This window comes from Glossina fuscipes, unplaced genomic scaffold, assembly GCF_014805625.2.
Source record: "Glossina fuscipes isolate IAEA_lab_2018 unplaced genomic scaffold, Yale_Gfus_2 28, whole genome shotgun sequence".
Lineage (NCBI taxonomy): Eukaryota > Metazoa > Arthropoda > Insecta > Diptera > Glossinidae > Glossina > Glossina fuscipes.
In genome coordinates, this window is record NW_023998423.1 from 1,027,784 (window position 1) to 1,045,042 (window position 17,259).

A 17,259-nucleotide genomic window follows, 5' to 3' on the forward strand; every position below is an offset into this window, starting at 1 on the left:
TTTTTTTTTTTTTTTTTTTTTTTTTTTTTTTTTTTACTGTTTTTAAAAAGTGTTGGTTAAAAAAAATTATTTTTTGTTTTAAGAAAAATTGTTTTATATGTATTTACACTTCGAACTTTGATGTTTTTTTTTTTCTTGAATATTTCAAATATTTGCTGTTTGATGGCAAGTCCCAAAAAATAGTGTTTTGTTTATGGCAAAGTTTTGCAAACTATTTTAAATAAAAAAAAAATCACGGTCTTAAGTCTAACGAGTCATTGAACACACACACACACATACACATACATATAAATACATATGCTAATGATCTTTATTTTCGGCTGGTGTGTGGCGCTGCCGTCATAACATCACTTTTACATTACATCTCAGAAATAGATGCTGCGTACAAAGACATGACGCCCTTGACTAAAAACGATAAGCAATCAATTTTCTTTTATTACGTAAAATTGCTTCACATTTACGTTTTTCATACTCTATTAATATAATTGAAAGCCGCAGCGATTGATTGCTTATTAAATGCAATATCAAAAATTTTGTGTCTGTGTAACTTAATTTATTATTATACTCGTTTTGTGTTTTTAATTGAGTGTATTAAAACAAAAAAAATAAAAGGTTAAACCTGCTATGTACACTTTAGCGTATAAATTAAGCTTTGTTTTAACAAATAAAACAAAGTAAGCTAAAGTAGTCCCCAAGCGAAGTAATATTATTTTAACCAGAATTCTATTCAGTTTTTGATGCAATTAAGAAAATTAAAAAAAAAAGAAAATATTTACGTATTATGTTATTTTCATATATTTTGAGGTTTTTTAGATTTAACTAAATTCATAGTTTGTTTAAGTAAATACATTTTATTTTAAATTTTATATTCATCGCATATTTTATCTTTATCTTTATTTTTAATTTATTAATTTTTTTTTATTATATTATTTTGTTTTATTTTATTCACATGCTTTATTTTTATAATTATTTATCTTAATTTTCTTTTTTCTGTTTATAAGTTTGCGAAAAATTTTTCCATTCTTAGTATGTTTGTTGTTGTGTTATCCGGCCCTCTATGCTACTATTGTAATAGTGTTGTACTTTTTACCTTTTATTTATATCGAATGCGTACAAACTAAAGTGTGATTTTTAAATGCAACTTGTTTATATAGCGCTTGAGCGATACACCGACAGGCTAAACATTGGCCGCTAACGTGTAAAACATATGAAACGAATTCGGCTTTTTATGCTTTTTCACTTGTATTGTTGTTTTACGCCAATTTTGTTATAAACATGATGAGATCTTGTACTCACCAAATTTCTTACACATTCTCTATTTAACTAATTCTCTGTTTATCTCAATACGATTAGCAGAGCTGCCGTCTTACGTTTAAATATAAACATCACTTCACGTCCAAAATTCTTTTGGAATCATTGCTTTGACTTTAAAAGAAAGTGGAGCGCAAACACAAGGTCTATAACAATTAACTCGACTCTGAGTTACAAAGTATTGAGCGCACAGTTGGCGACGACTATCCTTAATGTGTCACGCATTTGAATATCGTAATAAATCCAATCATTTCAGTAGTCACTTAGCGATAATAACAGTTCGCAAGCAACGCTCTTGGACAGACTTAATGCAGATATGTTTAATTGCTTTCTTTGCTGCTCTCTTTAAAAAAATAGAGCTAAAAACAAGTGAAAGCTTTATAGTGGGCCATGTCTCACACTATACCATTTTTGTTAATGTAGTTTTTCATTTGCCAGCTTTCCAAAATAAGACGCTATATGGGAAGTGGTCGGAAAAATGGTTTGATGTGAAACATGTTTACCCCGTTCATCGTTCGGTCAAAATATGCCGATATGCCAATTTTCATCAAAATGTCTCTGAAATATAAGAATACAAGACCAACGAATTGACATCAGAGGGACCGGATAGAGAAGCTTAGGTCAATGCAGATAGTGATCCTGAATCGACCGGTATAATAAACGGTGGGTCAAGTTCAAGTCCTTCTGAGTGTTGTGTACACCCGCAGAATCTTAAAATACTTGTGGCGCAGGCTGTAATTATTTTTAAGTATTCTTAGAGAATTTCCAATTTCTAAAAACATTTATATAGATTGGTGCGCCCTTAATAGTATTCGACGTAATAGTCGATCATTATAAAATCCTCTTCATTTATTTTTCCTATCTATTTCTCTGTCTACCATAGGCAATTGAGGCTAAGGCTTTTTGAACCTCAGGCTTTAGGCATTGGAGTGCGAGTGAATGCAAAGAGAACGCTTATCAGCCAAAGTTTGATAACCCTTAACTTAATCCTATATTTTAGCAGATTTCAATACATAACTAAATTAGGTTATTGTGTTGCCGAAAAATGATGTTGACTTGGAAGAGCTTGAGATTGAACCATCTTTTATTATACCGAGCGATTCAGTTATGTGTTCATGGTCAAAACACAGACCGCAATTTTTGGTTTGGCCCAAGGGCGAATGCTATTAAAAATGACTCGGATCGGATCACGTTTTCGACGACTTCCTATATAATGCCTTATTTTGATAAGTAATTTGGGAAAAAATCGCTTACTAATAGTGCTTCGGCATTCTAAATTGGTGTGAAAATTATAGATCGGATGAGACAATTTTTTGAACTCGTTACCATACAACCTTCCCTACTAAAACTGAATCCTTTTATATGATAAGAAGGTCAAATTTCCAAGCTTCTTAATGAAAATTTGTAAATAAAAATAATTTGATATAAAAATTATCCTTAGCGAATTTGGACGCGTAGACCTATGTTTTGAATCCTAACTCATATGAACTCATATGGTTTAATGAAAACTAAAGCATTATACGCCAAGAAGGTCTAATTGTTAATATTCTATGATAAAAACTTGTAATTAGTACCAATCGCTTGGATCTGTTTTAGACCGACGTAATATAAATAAGAGTAAACCCTTCTATGGTGACAAAGCCTAATTTGTGGTTTGTGATGACGGAAGTAACTGGAAAATAATTAAATTTTTGACAAGTTGACAATGAAGTTTGCTAAATTGAAACCACGCTCACGTTTGAGAATCATCCATTAAGAAGGTTTTTGGGAAAATTTTGCATTTACATAAAAATAATGTATAATTGTTGATGTGGAATTAATTAAGCGAAGTGTTGGATCAGTTTTGCTCAAAAACTTAACTTCACCAAAATCCACGAAAATGTATTGTTAAGAAAAAGAGAAGGAAATTTTCTACTATTCTCGCTTCTTTCCGATTTACATAAAAAATATTTTTCCTTTTATAATTTCCGATACAGTAATAGTTGGCAATCCTTTTTAAGCGATAGAGAAAAGAGAGAGAAACTTACATGCAAGTTCTATGGGGAGAGAGAGAGAGAGCTTGATAAAGCGCTACGAGTTGTGCAGAAGAGGTAAAATCGTATATTTTTCACATGTGTATCTTCAAAATTTAAACATCAGTTTGACCGATACTCAAGGGCAGAAAATGTACGCAATAACAACGATAACAATGACAATAAAAAAAGAATGATATTTTAATGAATTTTGCTTGCATGAGCTAATTAAGGATAATATGCAAGTAATTGAAATGTCGTGGAAAATGTTTATGATAATAGGCGCCAAGTAACAGCAATAGTATGCGGAGTAATCCGACTGACTGACCGACCATATATGACTAAAACCATAAAAATGAATGAATTATTTTTATTATTATTTGAAAAATTTATTTTCGTTTTTTTATTGACGGCGATGTGAATCGTCCATTGGCTGGTTATTTAATTTAATGTTCGATTCGAACGAAATTGACATTTGAAAGTATTACTAATTAAATTCTAAAAATATTATATGTTTAACTAAATTTATTTCACCGAACAGTAATGCTTGCAACCTTAACGCAATAATTTGCGTCACAGTAACCAAGAGAAGAGGAGAGACAGACAGACATACAGACAGCACAAGGATGTTAATCTTAATCATATGTTGATTTATGCACTTAAGCTCCCTGTTCGGCTAACATTCAAATAAATTATTATTAACATTCATTTGTTAAACAATCGCTTTTTATAAGAATTGTCACCACTTTGTTAAAATTTCCTTAATGAAGAAAAAGGAAAGAAAGAAATATTTCCTCCTAGCCTTTTGCTTCATGTTCATATAACTGGTTTCGGAGCAGTCAATTTACCTTCTGCGTAAAAAGTAACGTGCAGTTGTTGTTAACTTATAAAAAATATTTTTATTTTTTTTTATATATTTCTTGTAATTGTAATACACTCTCGTTTAGCCCCCTTTGCTTAGTTTACTGCTATCACTTTCGTTTCTTCCGTAATAGCTTTTAGTTGTTGAACAATTGGCCGGCCTTTGCCTTTTTGCCGTTCGTAGTTTCACACACACACACATGCACGCGCGCACACACAAATGCAAACACATGTGTGTAAAAACTATTTATAAATGACGAGGGGTAGGTTGTCAATGCTTCGTATGTTTTTGTATGTTTATTTTTCTTTTTTTTTTGCATGTGTATCTTGTATAGGTAACATACACATGCATAGATGTATATATACCGATAGAGAGACGAGCCTCCAATGTTGTGTGTCTAATAAGCTTACATTCATATAACACAATGTGATGTTGTTGTTTTAATTTTTTAATTTTGTTGCTTATTTTTACAATACGGGCATAACAAGAATGCAAACGTTTAAACAAATGACACGCAAAAAAAAAAGTAAATATGTATGTAAAAATAATATATAAATGTATATCAGTAAAAGTAATTTAAAAAAAACTTTAAATTGAACTTTTAATGAACAATATTCTACAAAGTTTAAAAAATAAATTAAATAAAATATTTTGTTTGAAAAATTATCAGAATCATTATTATTTACATATTGTATATGTACATACATATATAGGTAATACAATTGAATCTGAAGCCATTGTCAGGGATATCGTAACCAGTAAAGTATCGTGTTAGATAATATAGGTTCCATGACAAGTGTGTGTGTGCAGCGTTTTTAGCAGTAGAAAAATTTGAATCAAACAATGGTGTTGCCAAGCACCTGTGTTCACCTCCTCTTTTTTGGTGGAACAGTTCCGAGAAACTTCGTATTCGCATTAATATGTACTTTTAGGCTAAATTAATTAACATCAATAAAACCACGCATTTTTTTATATATGAAACTAGAGAGTCTCTAGTCGTGACTATAGTGATCGCTCGGTCGGCGATCGAGCACACAGCTCTCAGCGTTCCTTCTCTTTCTCTCGCCATTTCCTTCCCACCATCACTCTATTACACGTACAGGGGTATGACCTGTGATCATTTCAAAAAATCGACTAATTTTTTTTTTTGATTCACCTACAAAATTAGTGGCAAATTTGATGGACACCACTAAAGGCCTTTACTAAGCGATCGAAGGGAAATTGAAAAACCCTTTAGTATGCATGAAGAAGAGCACGATTTCGAGAAAAAAATTTACCATTGTGAACGGCTTTCAAGTTTTTAAACGATTTAAAATTTTGTACTATCTCGTTTCTACATCAGTTTATGATAATTTTTAGATACGCTACATTATTCTGTAGTTATATCCTTGTGCTAAAACAAGTCACTGCACCAAATTTCATCAAAATATCCAAAGAGCGAGGGCCTGTAGGCTGAAAACCAGACTAAAAAACATTCAAACAAACCTATAATAAAAGGTGGGCCTATCTCATACATTTTCTAGTTATTATATACTTTCGCACAAACTTAATATACCCTTGTGCCACAGGTGGTGTAAAGTATGAAGATATGATAAATATTTACTTTTGCTTTTTATTAAACTTTTACCCAATTTGTAATTATTGAAAAATTCCGCCCATTTTCGGACATAGACTAGGCAATTGATGGAGCAATATAGGTGGCAAAGGTCAGCATTCCATTTCAATTTTACAGCTCTATGTACTGTCAATAGTACTGGTAGATACGGGCGGATGGACGGATATATATGTAGGGAATAAAATACAAATAAACTTCAATGCTTTATCAAAACCTTTCCGTTACCGTTATTACGAAGGCAACGGCAAAATTATTTAAACCCTCTTATTGCAGCTATGGCTTCAACTTAAATGAAGCAAGGTGATTGAAAATTTTTTTGAAAGTCTTACCGAAAACTATTGATAGAGCAATACATTGTACATAGCAAATTCAACAAAAATTAAGATAAACTAAGACTTGCACACTTCTAAAATTATTTTAATTATTTTTTAGTATTTTTCTATAATAATTTTGTTTAAAAAAAGTACGTCATTTTTTAAAAGTTTTAAGTAAACATTGCAAATCGTACTCGCTGATAATTTGATAACTACAACAATAAATGCAATAATCAATCGGTACCGCTTAAAAGTAAATGAAATACAATCATTAATTAAAGGAAAACCTTCTGAACATAAGTAAACACATTATAGCAGACCATGGCTCGCGACTGAATACTCTACACCACTTCGCTTAATACAGTTATTCATATGACGATATTTTAAAATAAGACGTTTTAAGATAAAAGACCAAAAATGACCTCCGATTACTTTCAATAGCGTTTGCCCTGGTTTCGATATATAGCGATGTGTCAAATTTCATTGAAATATCGTAAAAGCTGCAGTCTTTAGGAGAACAGGAGAACAAAACGGGCAGTCAAGCGTAGATCGATCCAGACAGTTACTCTCAATCGATCCATTCCGACAAACTTAATACACCCTTCTACCACAAGTAGTGTATAACGAGAAGAAAAACAAAACAATAAGCAAATAAGACGATTATAATCGGACAAGCCCGCCATTAAATACCCTACACAGGGTCACCTATTACAGCTATACACTTGTTTTGGTCATAACACACTAAAAATTACATGTTATTTTCATGCAAAGACATACTTTTCATAAAAGCTCGCATATTGGAGGATCCCAGAAAATCGCATGCCTTGATGAAAATTTAATTCATTTCTTAAAAATTATACAATTTTTGTAAATTATACAACATTTGTAAAATAATAACTTCCGGCATAGAAATTCTCTCGTTAGAAAGGATTACTTTCTATGATAACCCTTATATATGTTATGATGTAAAAACTAAACCTAAGCGATCCAAATTCCCTATTGTTAATTTTTCTGATTAGTTTGCTACTATGGATCAATTTTCATCGTACGATATTAAAAAGTAAACCTTTTTCTGAAGGAGTTATCATTAATGAAAAATTTGCAGTGGAGTCCAAGAAACATACCCATGTGGTTCACGTATGCTCCATTTAATTTTTATGGCAAATTACTATTATGAACACATATTCATTATAAAACATCGTCAATTAGGCCTTTTTAGCATATAAGGGTTTTTATTTTCTTATAAGCGGTAGTATCCAAAAAATAGGCCTACATCGTCTAAACTCGGTAAGATTGATTTATTTATCAATTTACTATTACGAACTAGCTTCCACTGTGAAATATTAAATATTATGCCTTTTTACCATATAAAAATTTTCGCAGGAATGCTTACATGAGAGGGTTTTTAAAAAATTGCTCGAGACGAAACAAATGTTTCATACCAAATTAGAATGAAACTTAAATCGATTTGGAAAATGATTCTGAATCAATCAGTATGATAAAGGTTTGATCTATCTCAAATCTTTTTGGTCCGCAAGTCCGCACAAACTTAATTCACCATTTACCGCAAGCGATGTAGGGTATAAAAAATAACTACTTAGCAACGAATGCCCACCATGTACTTAGCTACATTGTTAACGGGTATAAACAAAATGCCACAATAAGAAAAAGCAATAAATTTTTTTTATTATTTGCTTGTCTTTTTGATAATAGTTTACGTTTATGTAAAGTGCAACGCTGCTGTTGCGTTGGAATTTAAAGAAAATCATAAAAAAAGAAGAAAACGGATGATTTAATTTTAATAAAAAATTGCAACATTTGTAGTGTAACGAGTTAAAAGGCACGTGCGACGTAAACATTGTTCAGACAATACACAAATAGATACGACATCGATGATATAAACGATTATCTCAATGACGCCGCGAAAGAACACGTAGCGTATTTGTACTAGACGCTATGCTGTTGTATATTGATGTAAGCTAAACAAAAGCGTTTAAATGCAAATATGAGACTCTCGACACACATCGGTAGATATATGTGTAAAAACTTTAGTGCCAAACATTGCGCTGTGTGTGCCAATAGCAACAGAAATTTTGTAAAACAAAAATTATGTAAAAAAACAAAAGAAAGAGAAAAAGAATTTCTTGAATTGGAACTGTGACCTATAAACAAAAACTGTGTGCCTTAACAGTAAGATTTCTGGATCTTATTAATTTTGAAACACGACTACCGTTTCTGACATCTGAGTGGCTTTGAAAACAGTTTTCAAGCAAATCGAGAACTGTACTTTTTGTTGGAAGCTATATATTCTCGATAAAATTTTCATTGACTTTCGAGAAACCCAGTTAAACGATTTAAGGACTAAAAATATCCTTTGCGAAAATTTTATGTTTTTGTTCATTTGCCGAGGTTCAACTCGCCAGTTTTGTCCAGGTTTCCGGCTTCATTTGACAACAAATTATGATTAGAAAACTTACCCTGGGTTTGTAACTACAAACTGTATACGTACCGAACAAATAACTGACAATGTTCGTTTCCAATTGTCCGGCAATGGCATAATATTTCAGTTTATTTAACTTGACTATTTTAAAAGGAAATTCTTATGAATTATTTCTCGAGACACATTTAACTTACTTCTAAACGTACTATGGACTCCGCAGTCCTTATAATGCTATGCACAACAATAGGGAAAAATGCCATCATCTATTCTAATCTAATTACAGGTAGGCCTAATGTCGCGGTTAATACAATTGGTCTTTCGGTCTTGACCAAAATACTATGGCCCCCGGTGGCCACGAGCCTATCGGATTACATAGAGAACCATGTTTGGAAAATCAAGAAAAGCTTCTTTTACAGATGTGTAGGGTTTTGCTAGAAATTGTTGGAAAAGTCCACAATTCGAAAACAAGTTCTATTTTCAGCTGTTTCATTCTCAAAGCATTGGTAAAATTTACTTTGCGGAATATTTATGTTTTTTTAGCATTTTTTTTTATGTACTATGAAATAATATTTCTTCTCTAATTTTTCCACATTTATGCTCTCGCATAATCTGCTATGTCTTCTGCGCCTTTCTCGAGGCATTTTAATCGTTTATAAAATCTGTGCTGTAACATTCTACTGTTCTTCAGACCTTTTTCTTTCAACGCTTTTATTGCTTCCTTTTCCTTAATGCCTTTTTGGCCGGACGAAGAGCAACACAAAAACTGGCGATTAGGAATACGAAACTACTTAAGCGAAAGCACGGTTTTGTTGCTGTAAAATATCGCCGCGTACTCACTCGAGATCGATACAGTTAACTGGTTAATGAAATGTTCTTTCTTTTCGGACATAGAATTACCTAAGCAGTAGCAGTTGATCTGAGCATTTATTGTTACCCTTCTATTCTAAAGAATGAATTCTTTGTTTCTCTCATCAGCAGAATTTCCAGCGGAAGGAATGCCAATATTTGCAGTCTTTATGTGGACTTTTCAATCAATTCAGAAAATTTTCTTTACACTTAAAATTAAAAGCAAAAAAGGAGACAGATCCTCCCTATGGCCGACCAATAAAAATAGTTCAAGGCTTTAAGAATGAATTAGTTCTAGAGACAAAGAATTTATTTTTTCGCATGAGTAGCTGAGTAAGCAAATGGTCGCGGGTTCAAATCTTAAGTGCGGTTGAGTTTAATCGAAGTTATTCGTCAGCCTCTAAATCCACGCTTTGTAAATTTATTTACATAATATGTAGACAAGAAATAAATAAAATTTTACAAATTTGTAAACAAATTTTAAATTATTAAACTATAGTAGCAGAAAACTTTTCAGCGATCTTGCAATGATTATTCCCCCGCACATCTTTCGCGAGCAATCATTTTACCTTCAAGTGAAAAGAGCACATGATTATTACTCTAATTTTTATAAAGACCTTATATTGCCATCTTTATGTAGACAACTAGAGTGCATGAATGCGTTATAAGATTAATTAACTCGATATAAAATGAAAAAAAACTTTCATGTAATAATCGAATATGAGTCTAGGAGATTTTATGCAGATGTGCGTAACCATATAAGGCTCTTGTTAGGAAATAATAGTAGAACATTTGTAAAATAATAATAATAAAAAAAAAAAAAATATTAAAAAATAAAGACAAGTGAAAACCTCATAGTCAGACTAGGCCTACCATGCAGCACACTGTCTAATGCAATTCTTATTTTTGCCACAAAACACAAACGTTATATCCCCGTTTTTGTATGAACATTTTATTGTGGAAATGTATATCAAAAATTAGACCTACTTGGAAATAAAGGTTTACTTTACATAGGAAAAACTCCGCCCAAGAGGTTCAAAAGTTGAGTTATGTCTTTAAAATTTAGCGCAGTTCATTTTGCTATTAATTTGCCTTTATAGATCAATTGCCATTATGAAATGCTAAACTTTCATGCTCTAATACACCTATATTTTCCTTAGAATCCTTATATAGGATAGGATTCAAAAATATGCATACGTCGTCCAAATTTTGTAGAGTTAATTTTTATATCAAATTACTATTATGGATCGACTTTTAAAATTTAAACGTTCCTGCCCTAGAAAGCAGAAACTTTCATAAATATTTTCCGTAGGATCCAAAAATGGGCGTTGGTGGTCCAAACTTGGTTTTTTTGGCTTAAATTACTGTTACTATTTTCATCATGAAGCATTGAAAATTAGATCTTGTTACCATATGAACTAGTTGTTGCTATAGACTCAAAAATTGCCACAGCCAATCCAAAATATTCCTACCAATTTAGAATGTCGGAATACTATTATTTATTTAGGCACTTTTGTCGAAAAAAATTGAAAGTTGCAATTTTTTCCATATAACGATTTTTAAACCTATGGGAAGTTATATGGGGAGCGGTCGAAAAAGTCAAATCATTTTCAGTAGCGATCGTCCTTGAGTCAAAGCACTTCAGTGTACCAAATTTCATCAAAATATTTCAAAAATTGCGATCTGTAGCTTGAGCACAAAAATACATGTACAGACATCAGGTGGACAGAGGGACAGACAAGCTTAGACTGATTCAGAAAATGGTTCTGAGTCGATCAGTTTAACAAAATGTGGGCCTATCGTAAACCTTTCTGCGTGTTACATACATCCGCATCAAACTTAATGTATACAGCACCACAAGCTGTGTAGGGTATAAAAACAGACACATACAGTACGGCATAAAATAAAGTGGGCAAAAAGTCTCTTTTCCATACGTGTGTTACGCTCAAGTCAAACAAGATCTAACCACTCGTACATATATATACAAACGTCTTCACATATACCATTACACACACATATGCATACGCATGTGTAGATAGATAGGTATGTATTTAGATGCTTTTGGGAATTTTCCATTCCATACTAGTATGTTAGGCTTGATAGGTGGTGGCGGCGGCATCACATGTTTTACAAACACGCCACACATGCATTTTTCTTTTCTTTTTTTTTTATCGATTTAAGTGCACGGAACATGTAGCATACAAAAATGAAAGAAAGAAAGAGTACATCAACATCCGTTGAAACAAGACCGGGGGAAAAAGGGAAAAGATCCAATGCATAGCGAACGTTGTGAAATTCGTTAACATATCTTTTGATTAATGTTTTCCACATAAAAAAAAACGTACTTTTTTATATATTTTTTAATTTTTAGATATTTCTTTAGTAAATACATTTGGGTTGGCATTTTTAATGTATTACCTATAAAAAATCATCATTTGTTACCACTTATGAAATTATGCGTTATTTACTCTAATCTCTTTACGATGTTCGTATATGTCTCTTTAAATGCTCTTATTGTGTTTGCTCTTTTCTATATGCTCTCTCTTCACTCTCTATGATTCTCTCTGACTCTTACTTTCTCTGTTTTATGTTTCTCTTACGTTTTTTTTTACTCTCCAAGAGGTTCGCGAAATTTTGCCTCCTAGACAAGCCCCCGTGCATGACGTCACGTACGTCAATAAACGAGAGCTGCTAGTCGACAATAACAATACACTGAACTGAAGGCAAACTCATTAAAATTTCTAGATTTTATGTGCGCGTGTATGTGTGTGTGTTTTTTTTTTTACAAAACGACGCAGTGAACACGAAACGTGTTTAATTTTATGTGATCTTTAAATCAATTTATCATTAAAGGCGTAAAAGCACATTAACACACTATTTATTTAAAATACCAACCGGTTTCGCATTCGTACATAGAAACGTCTATACATATAATGAATATACGCTCGTGTGTCTCTAGATGCCTTCGTTTTGCTAATAAAAATGTTCAAATACAAATTCTGTTTTAATTACACTATCAGTTAAAATTTCAACCTCAAAAATTTCAGAAGATTAGAAAACACTCACCCTTATCCCTTCACTAATCTACGTTACACTGCAGATCACTTGGTAATTGTGCGAACATAATTTCTTCATCCAAATGAATCTATTCAAGCTATTCCGCGTTTTACTTCCGCATTTATATTCTACGGGAAAAAAATTCATATCATTAGCCAAAGGATGTTTTAGTAAATAAACGTTTGGTTTGTAAAAATATTGTATATTTAGCTATAAAAGTATGTTAATTACAAAAAAAAACAAATAAAAGACGTAAATGGTTGTTAAGTCGAGTCATCAAAATTTGATGCTGACCCGCAATATATCACCCTTATAGAGTCCGCGAAGCTTCCTTTTGAGTGTCGCAAATTTTTTCACAAAACAAATATATCCGCATTCATGAAAACTCATTAATACACCGATAGATGATTCTCCGTATCGACCAAAGTCGATCATAATTCGGCATTAATTCTACGATGGAAAGATTTTTCAGTTGGCAGTAAGAAAAATGCAGCCTTTGTTGACAACTGCAAACACTTTGCCCATTTCAATAGGTCCATAATGCGAAGCTATTGAGTTTACTCGATATCAAGATCGATTAACCGGCCAGGCAGATTTGTGGTTTCTGGACTTCTTAATGATTGATATTCGCTTAATGTGTTATAATCCATGGTCTAGTAATCATCGGTACAATTCTAGAATTAAAATTATTTCATAAACTTTTATTATTATTATTAATTTACCCAGAAAAATAAATTCTAAAACTAAAATCTTAAAGCACTCGCCTGTAAGACTATCAGCTTTATTGAAAACTCTAGCACATTTGAGATTTGAACTCACGATCACTGAGTTGTATTTATGAAATAAATGTAATAAATATAGAAAAGTTATATAATGACAATTTCTGTTTGCTGCTAGCATTAGTGTTGGGTTCGATTTCCGCTTCGGGAGGATTTTTTTCATTATTTAAAATGGAAATAAGAAATTCACACATTTACAAACATTTTAAAACAACTTTGACATTTAAAAAATTTTAAATCATATACAGTCGTCGTTGCCAGCTTCAGTGCAACATGGTATAAAATTTGTGATTATTATAACACGAGTTTGTATAGCACGATTTCAAAAAATCTAATATATGTTTTTTTTCGACTGATTTTTTATTATTTCAACGTAATGTCGAATTTCACTTCTTTTTTTTTTTTTGTAAACTTATGAGGTGTTCTTACTTTTACTTTTGTTTGCGCATTTAACACGAAATTTAAAAAATAAACATTTTACAATTTAAGACTTAGTTTCGGTGCACATTGGTTTGCGAATAAAGATGTTAAGCGAGTGTTGCCTGTATACCGTTATGTGTAGAGAATAAACACGAGTAAAAACTTCCTTTTTGCAGCTTGCATAATAAGCTTTCGCATTTTGATTATAATATACCTACTCTGTCTAGATGTACATGAAAGGCTAATAACCGCTTAGTCATCGTTTAACAAAATATTATACGACGTGTTACTTTCAAATTGAAACTTTAAACGTTGTATCTATATGCATATATTTACCAGAATTTTTTTGATTTATATATGTACATATATAATAAACGCATCGAAAATATTTATATATATTTTATTCGGAACACTAGAAAATTTGTGCAAGACTGACATTCAGAGATCTTCTTCTTTGACTTTCTAGAATACTTTTAGAATGCAAGGCTATCAAATATTCATTTAAAAATAGAATACAATTTGTAAGAAGATTTGTAGAGCTAGACGACAAACTTCAGCACTTTAAAATCACTTCGCATTAGTCGAGGGATTATTTTAAAAGCAAGTACAAACACTATAGTGACCACGGCTCGTCATTAAATACCCTACGCCATTATGACACTGCCTTTCAAAATAAGGCGGGCCCATCTCAAGTCCTTCTGGCTGTTGCACATATTCGCACTAACGCAATATAATAGATGCCTGCAAGTGTTTCGATCAGCTACGTAACGATTAAATTCGATTATTTTCACGATTCCTTACATAAAATAATGTTGAGTTACAGACGCTAATGCATTTTCGACATTTATTACTATTGTTGTTTGGTATAAAGAAATCTACCGCCGAAACCTATCAAGCGCATTGAGAAGCTTGTGGTGATGCTGCCTCGTCGCATCCTAATTGTCGGTTTTGGTTTTAATGGTTAACAAGCGGTGGATGAAAGGATGAAGTAGTGCGAAAGTGAGATGATGATTGGATCACTGCCAAACCAATACCGTTCTTCCGACGCGGTGTATATATATTGTACCAATTTTTCACCCTTGTGCCACAAGGAGTCGGGTAGGTAGGGCATAACCACAAAAGTAAAGAACATGTAAAAAAAAGATGAGCAAATTTTGATCAAAATGTGAAAGAGTATTTTGACGGCTGAAATAACTCCAATGCATATAGACAACGCTACAACGCTACGCTGAATTCAAGGAACGTATATTCAGTCGGCGAACGTGCAAGTTCGCATGCTGCCACAACGTAATCACATCATTCCACAGTTTCTAAATTAAAATATTGATCATTAATGAAAACAAATTGAAAACGGGAGGTGTGTACTTTGATCATCGTCATCACTATTCTCATCGTGGAAAATAACAATATATCATGTGATGCCATACAAATACAGACATTTACGACGATATTTGCGTCATTTTCTATAAGAATCACTTATAATGAACGACAGCGACATAAAATAATTGGCAATCGGCCGACTGATGATTTACTTCCATTGATTCGAGTGAAGACAAAATATGTAACAAGAAAAAAGTAAAATACATATATTTGCGTAGTTCAATGTCATAATTGTGCGGCATCTTGTCATTGAAAGTATTTTTTAACATTTTTTGTAAAATTTGTCAAATTTCTTAAAATATTTCCTCCCCTCTTTTTGTTTCACTTTCGCTGTAGATGCTTGTCTACGCTGTCAGGCTGAAAATAAACGAGATCTCCCCGGCCGTCAAGATTGTGTTGTCGTTTGGGGTGAATGTAATCATTCGTTTCATCATTGCTGCATGTCATTATGGGTCAAACAGAATAATCGTTGTCCCTTGTGCCAACAGGAATGGTCGATACAACGTATGGGCAAATAAAAGAGAAAGAAAATATTAATGAAATAAATTTATGATTGATTTCTTAACTTTTTATTTAAATTAAATTCAAAAAAAACAAAAAAAAAAAACAAAAAAAAGAAGAAAAATATTTTCGATATAAAGGACAGACTTATTATATATATATTAAAATAAATCATATACTGAAATAAAGCAATGTAAAGTTTCCGTTAACTATTTAAAAAAGCGATGCGAACCGAATCGAATTATATAAACAACTTAATGATAATGCTAAAGCAGAGATGTTATACTACGAAATATTTAAATGGTTTCTGATTGAAAATGATCTTCACATTGACCATTTAAAAATTTAAAGAGCAAATAAATTATGCTTTTAACTTTGTCTTTACGGTTCCACGTAAATGATTAATTACAACATAATCATAAATCCTCAAAATATATGGCTTTTGTTAACATATAAACGGATTTTGAAGAAAGAAAGGAACAAGGAACTATTATGAGACGAAAAATTTATGTTTCTGCCTCCCTCTAGAAAGTCTCGTGAACGATATAATCTAAACGTAGGCAATATTTCTTTACTGATGCTAACCGAAAAGCGCAACTATTGTACATATAGAAGGAACAAGAGGATCGGTGTTGTTAAAAATTTTAATATTTACTACAAACAAGTAAGAGCGTTAAAAGGACTCACAGTTAATTATTCTCCACCATTTCCTTTAATAACGTTATTCATGTAACAAATTTACAAATTTTATTGAGTTTATGTGATATATTTTGCACAGCGAAATCTTCATCTTTTTCCTTCATTTCAGCTGAAATTACAGAAACACAGTGTAAACACGATTTAAAGCTATTACGGATAATTTCCCCAAAAATTTTCATTTCATTCTTTCATTTTCCCATTATCTGACAGAATCATGCGGAAATTGAATAATATATCTTGCACTTGTTCGGGAAATGATGTATCTTGCAAACCGGTACCAGTTTCGACATAAATTAATATCGCCTTTAGAGCTCGCCAAATAGCCAATATTAGAATTGAAATAGCAAAAAATAGCTACCCAATCATATGAATAAAAACTACCACGGATTACTTTCTATATAATATGAAATTATTTCTCACTTCCATTTCAGTTTGACGCAACTACCACGAATTATTTTCTAAGCTCTATGAAATTATTTCTCATTTTTATTGCAGTTCGGCACGACTACCACGGCTTAAGAAAAGAGAAGAATAATTTTTACTTTTGAAAATACCTTTAATTAAAATGCCATACATGTAATTTATGATATTAAAAATTGTATATATTATACAGTGATTTTATATCGTATTATTAATATTATTTAAAAGCGAACTTATTTAGCTATGGTTTAAGTTACCATAGCCAACGAGAAAGACTGACTTCGCACTGATGCGGAATATGTTTGTTTTACAAAACCGTCAATTTTAGATCTATGATTCATATATCCTACCATTTGTGGTACAGGACATAAGGCATAAGCATAAATCTAAAGTGATATCATCGTAGATTGCAATAGCTGGGCATTTCTTCTTATAGCAGTTGCTGCACTTCCAATATAGGCGTGAGGCATGCTTTTTATTGTGGGAAAAGCGAAAACCATTAATAACTAAGAGTTTGCCTCCGTTCTTTTTCGAATCAATGAAGTCGATTTGAAAACCTATAAAAATGAAGAAAAGCGAAACAATTAATTAATGAAGTATAAT

The 17,259-nt window shown here is 32.0% G+C and overlaps 2 protein-coding genes across 3 annotated transcripts in view; one reads left to right on the forward strand and one right to left on the reverse strand.

Moving 5' to 3' along the window:
* LOC119636219 (facilitated trehalose transporter Tret1) overlaps window positions 1–1,192 on the reverse strand; it is an 11,067-nt gene extending 9,875 nt beyond the window's left edge. Inside the window, exon 1 of one of the 2 annotated variants that reach the window (XM_038031469.1) lies at window positions 1,091–1,192. The gene's annotated coding sequence lies outside the window, so the exon portion shown is untranslated. Of the gene's footprint in view, window positions 1–776; window positions 864–1,090 lie in introns of those variants that run through there. The other variant, XM_038031470.1, reaches the window with a different exon arrangement.
* LOC119636221 (RING-box protein 2) overlaps window positions 1–15,618 on the forward strand; it is a 27,676-nt gene extending 12,058 nt beyond the window's left edge. The window contains exon 2 of the mRNA XM_038031473.1: window positions 15,373–15,618. Within this exon, the coding sequence (XP_037887401.1) occupies window positions 15,373–15,554 (182 nt within the window). The 3' untranslated portion in view covers window positions 15,555–15,618. The remainder of the gene's footprint in view (window positions 1–15,372) is intronic.
* The last annotated feature ends 1,641 nt before the right edge of the window (window positions 15,619–17,259 follow it).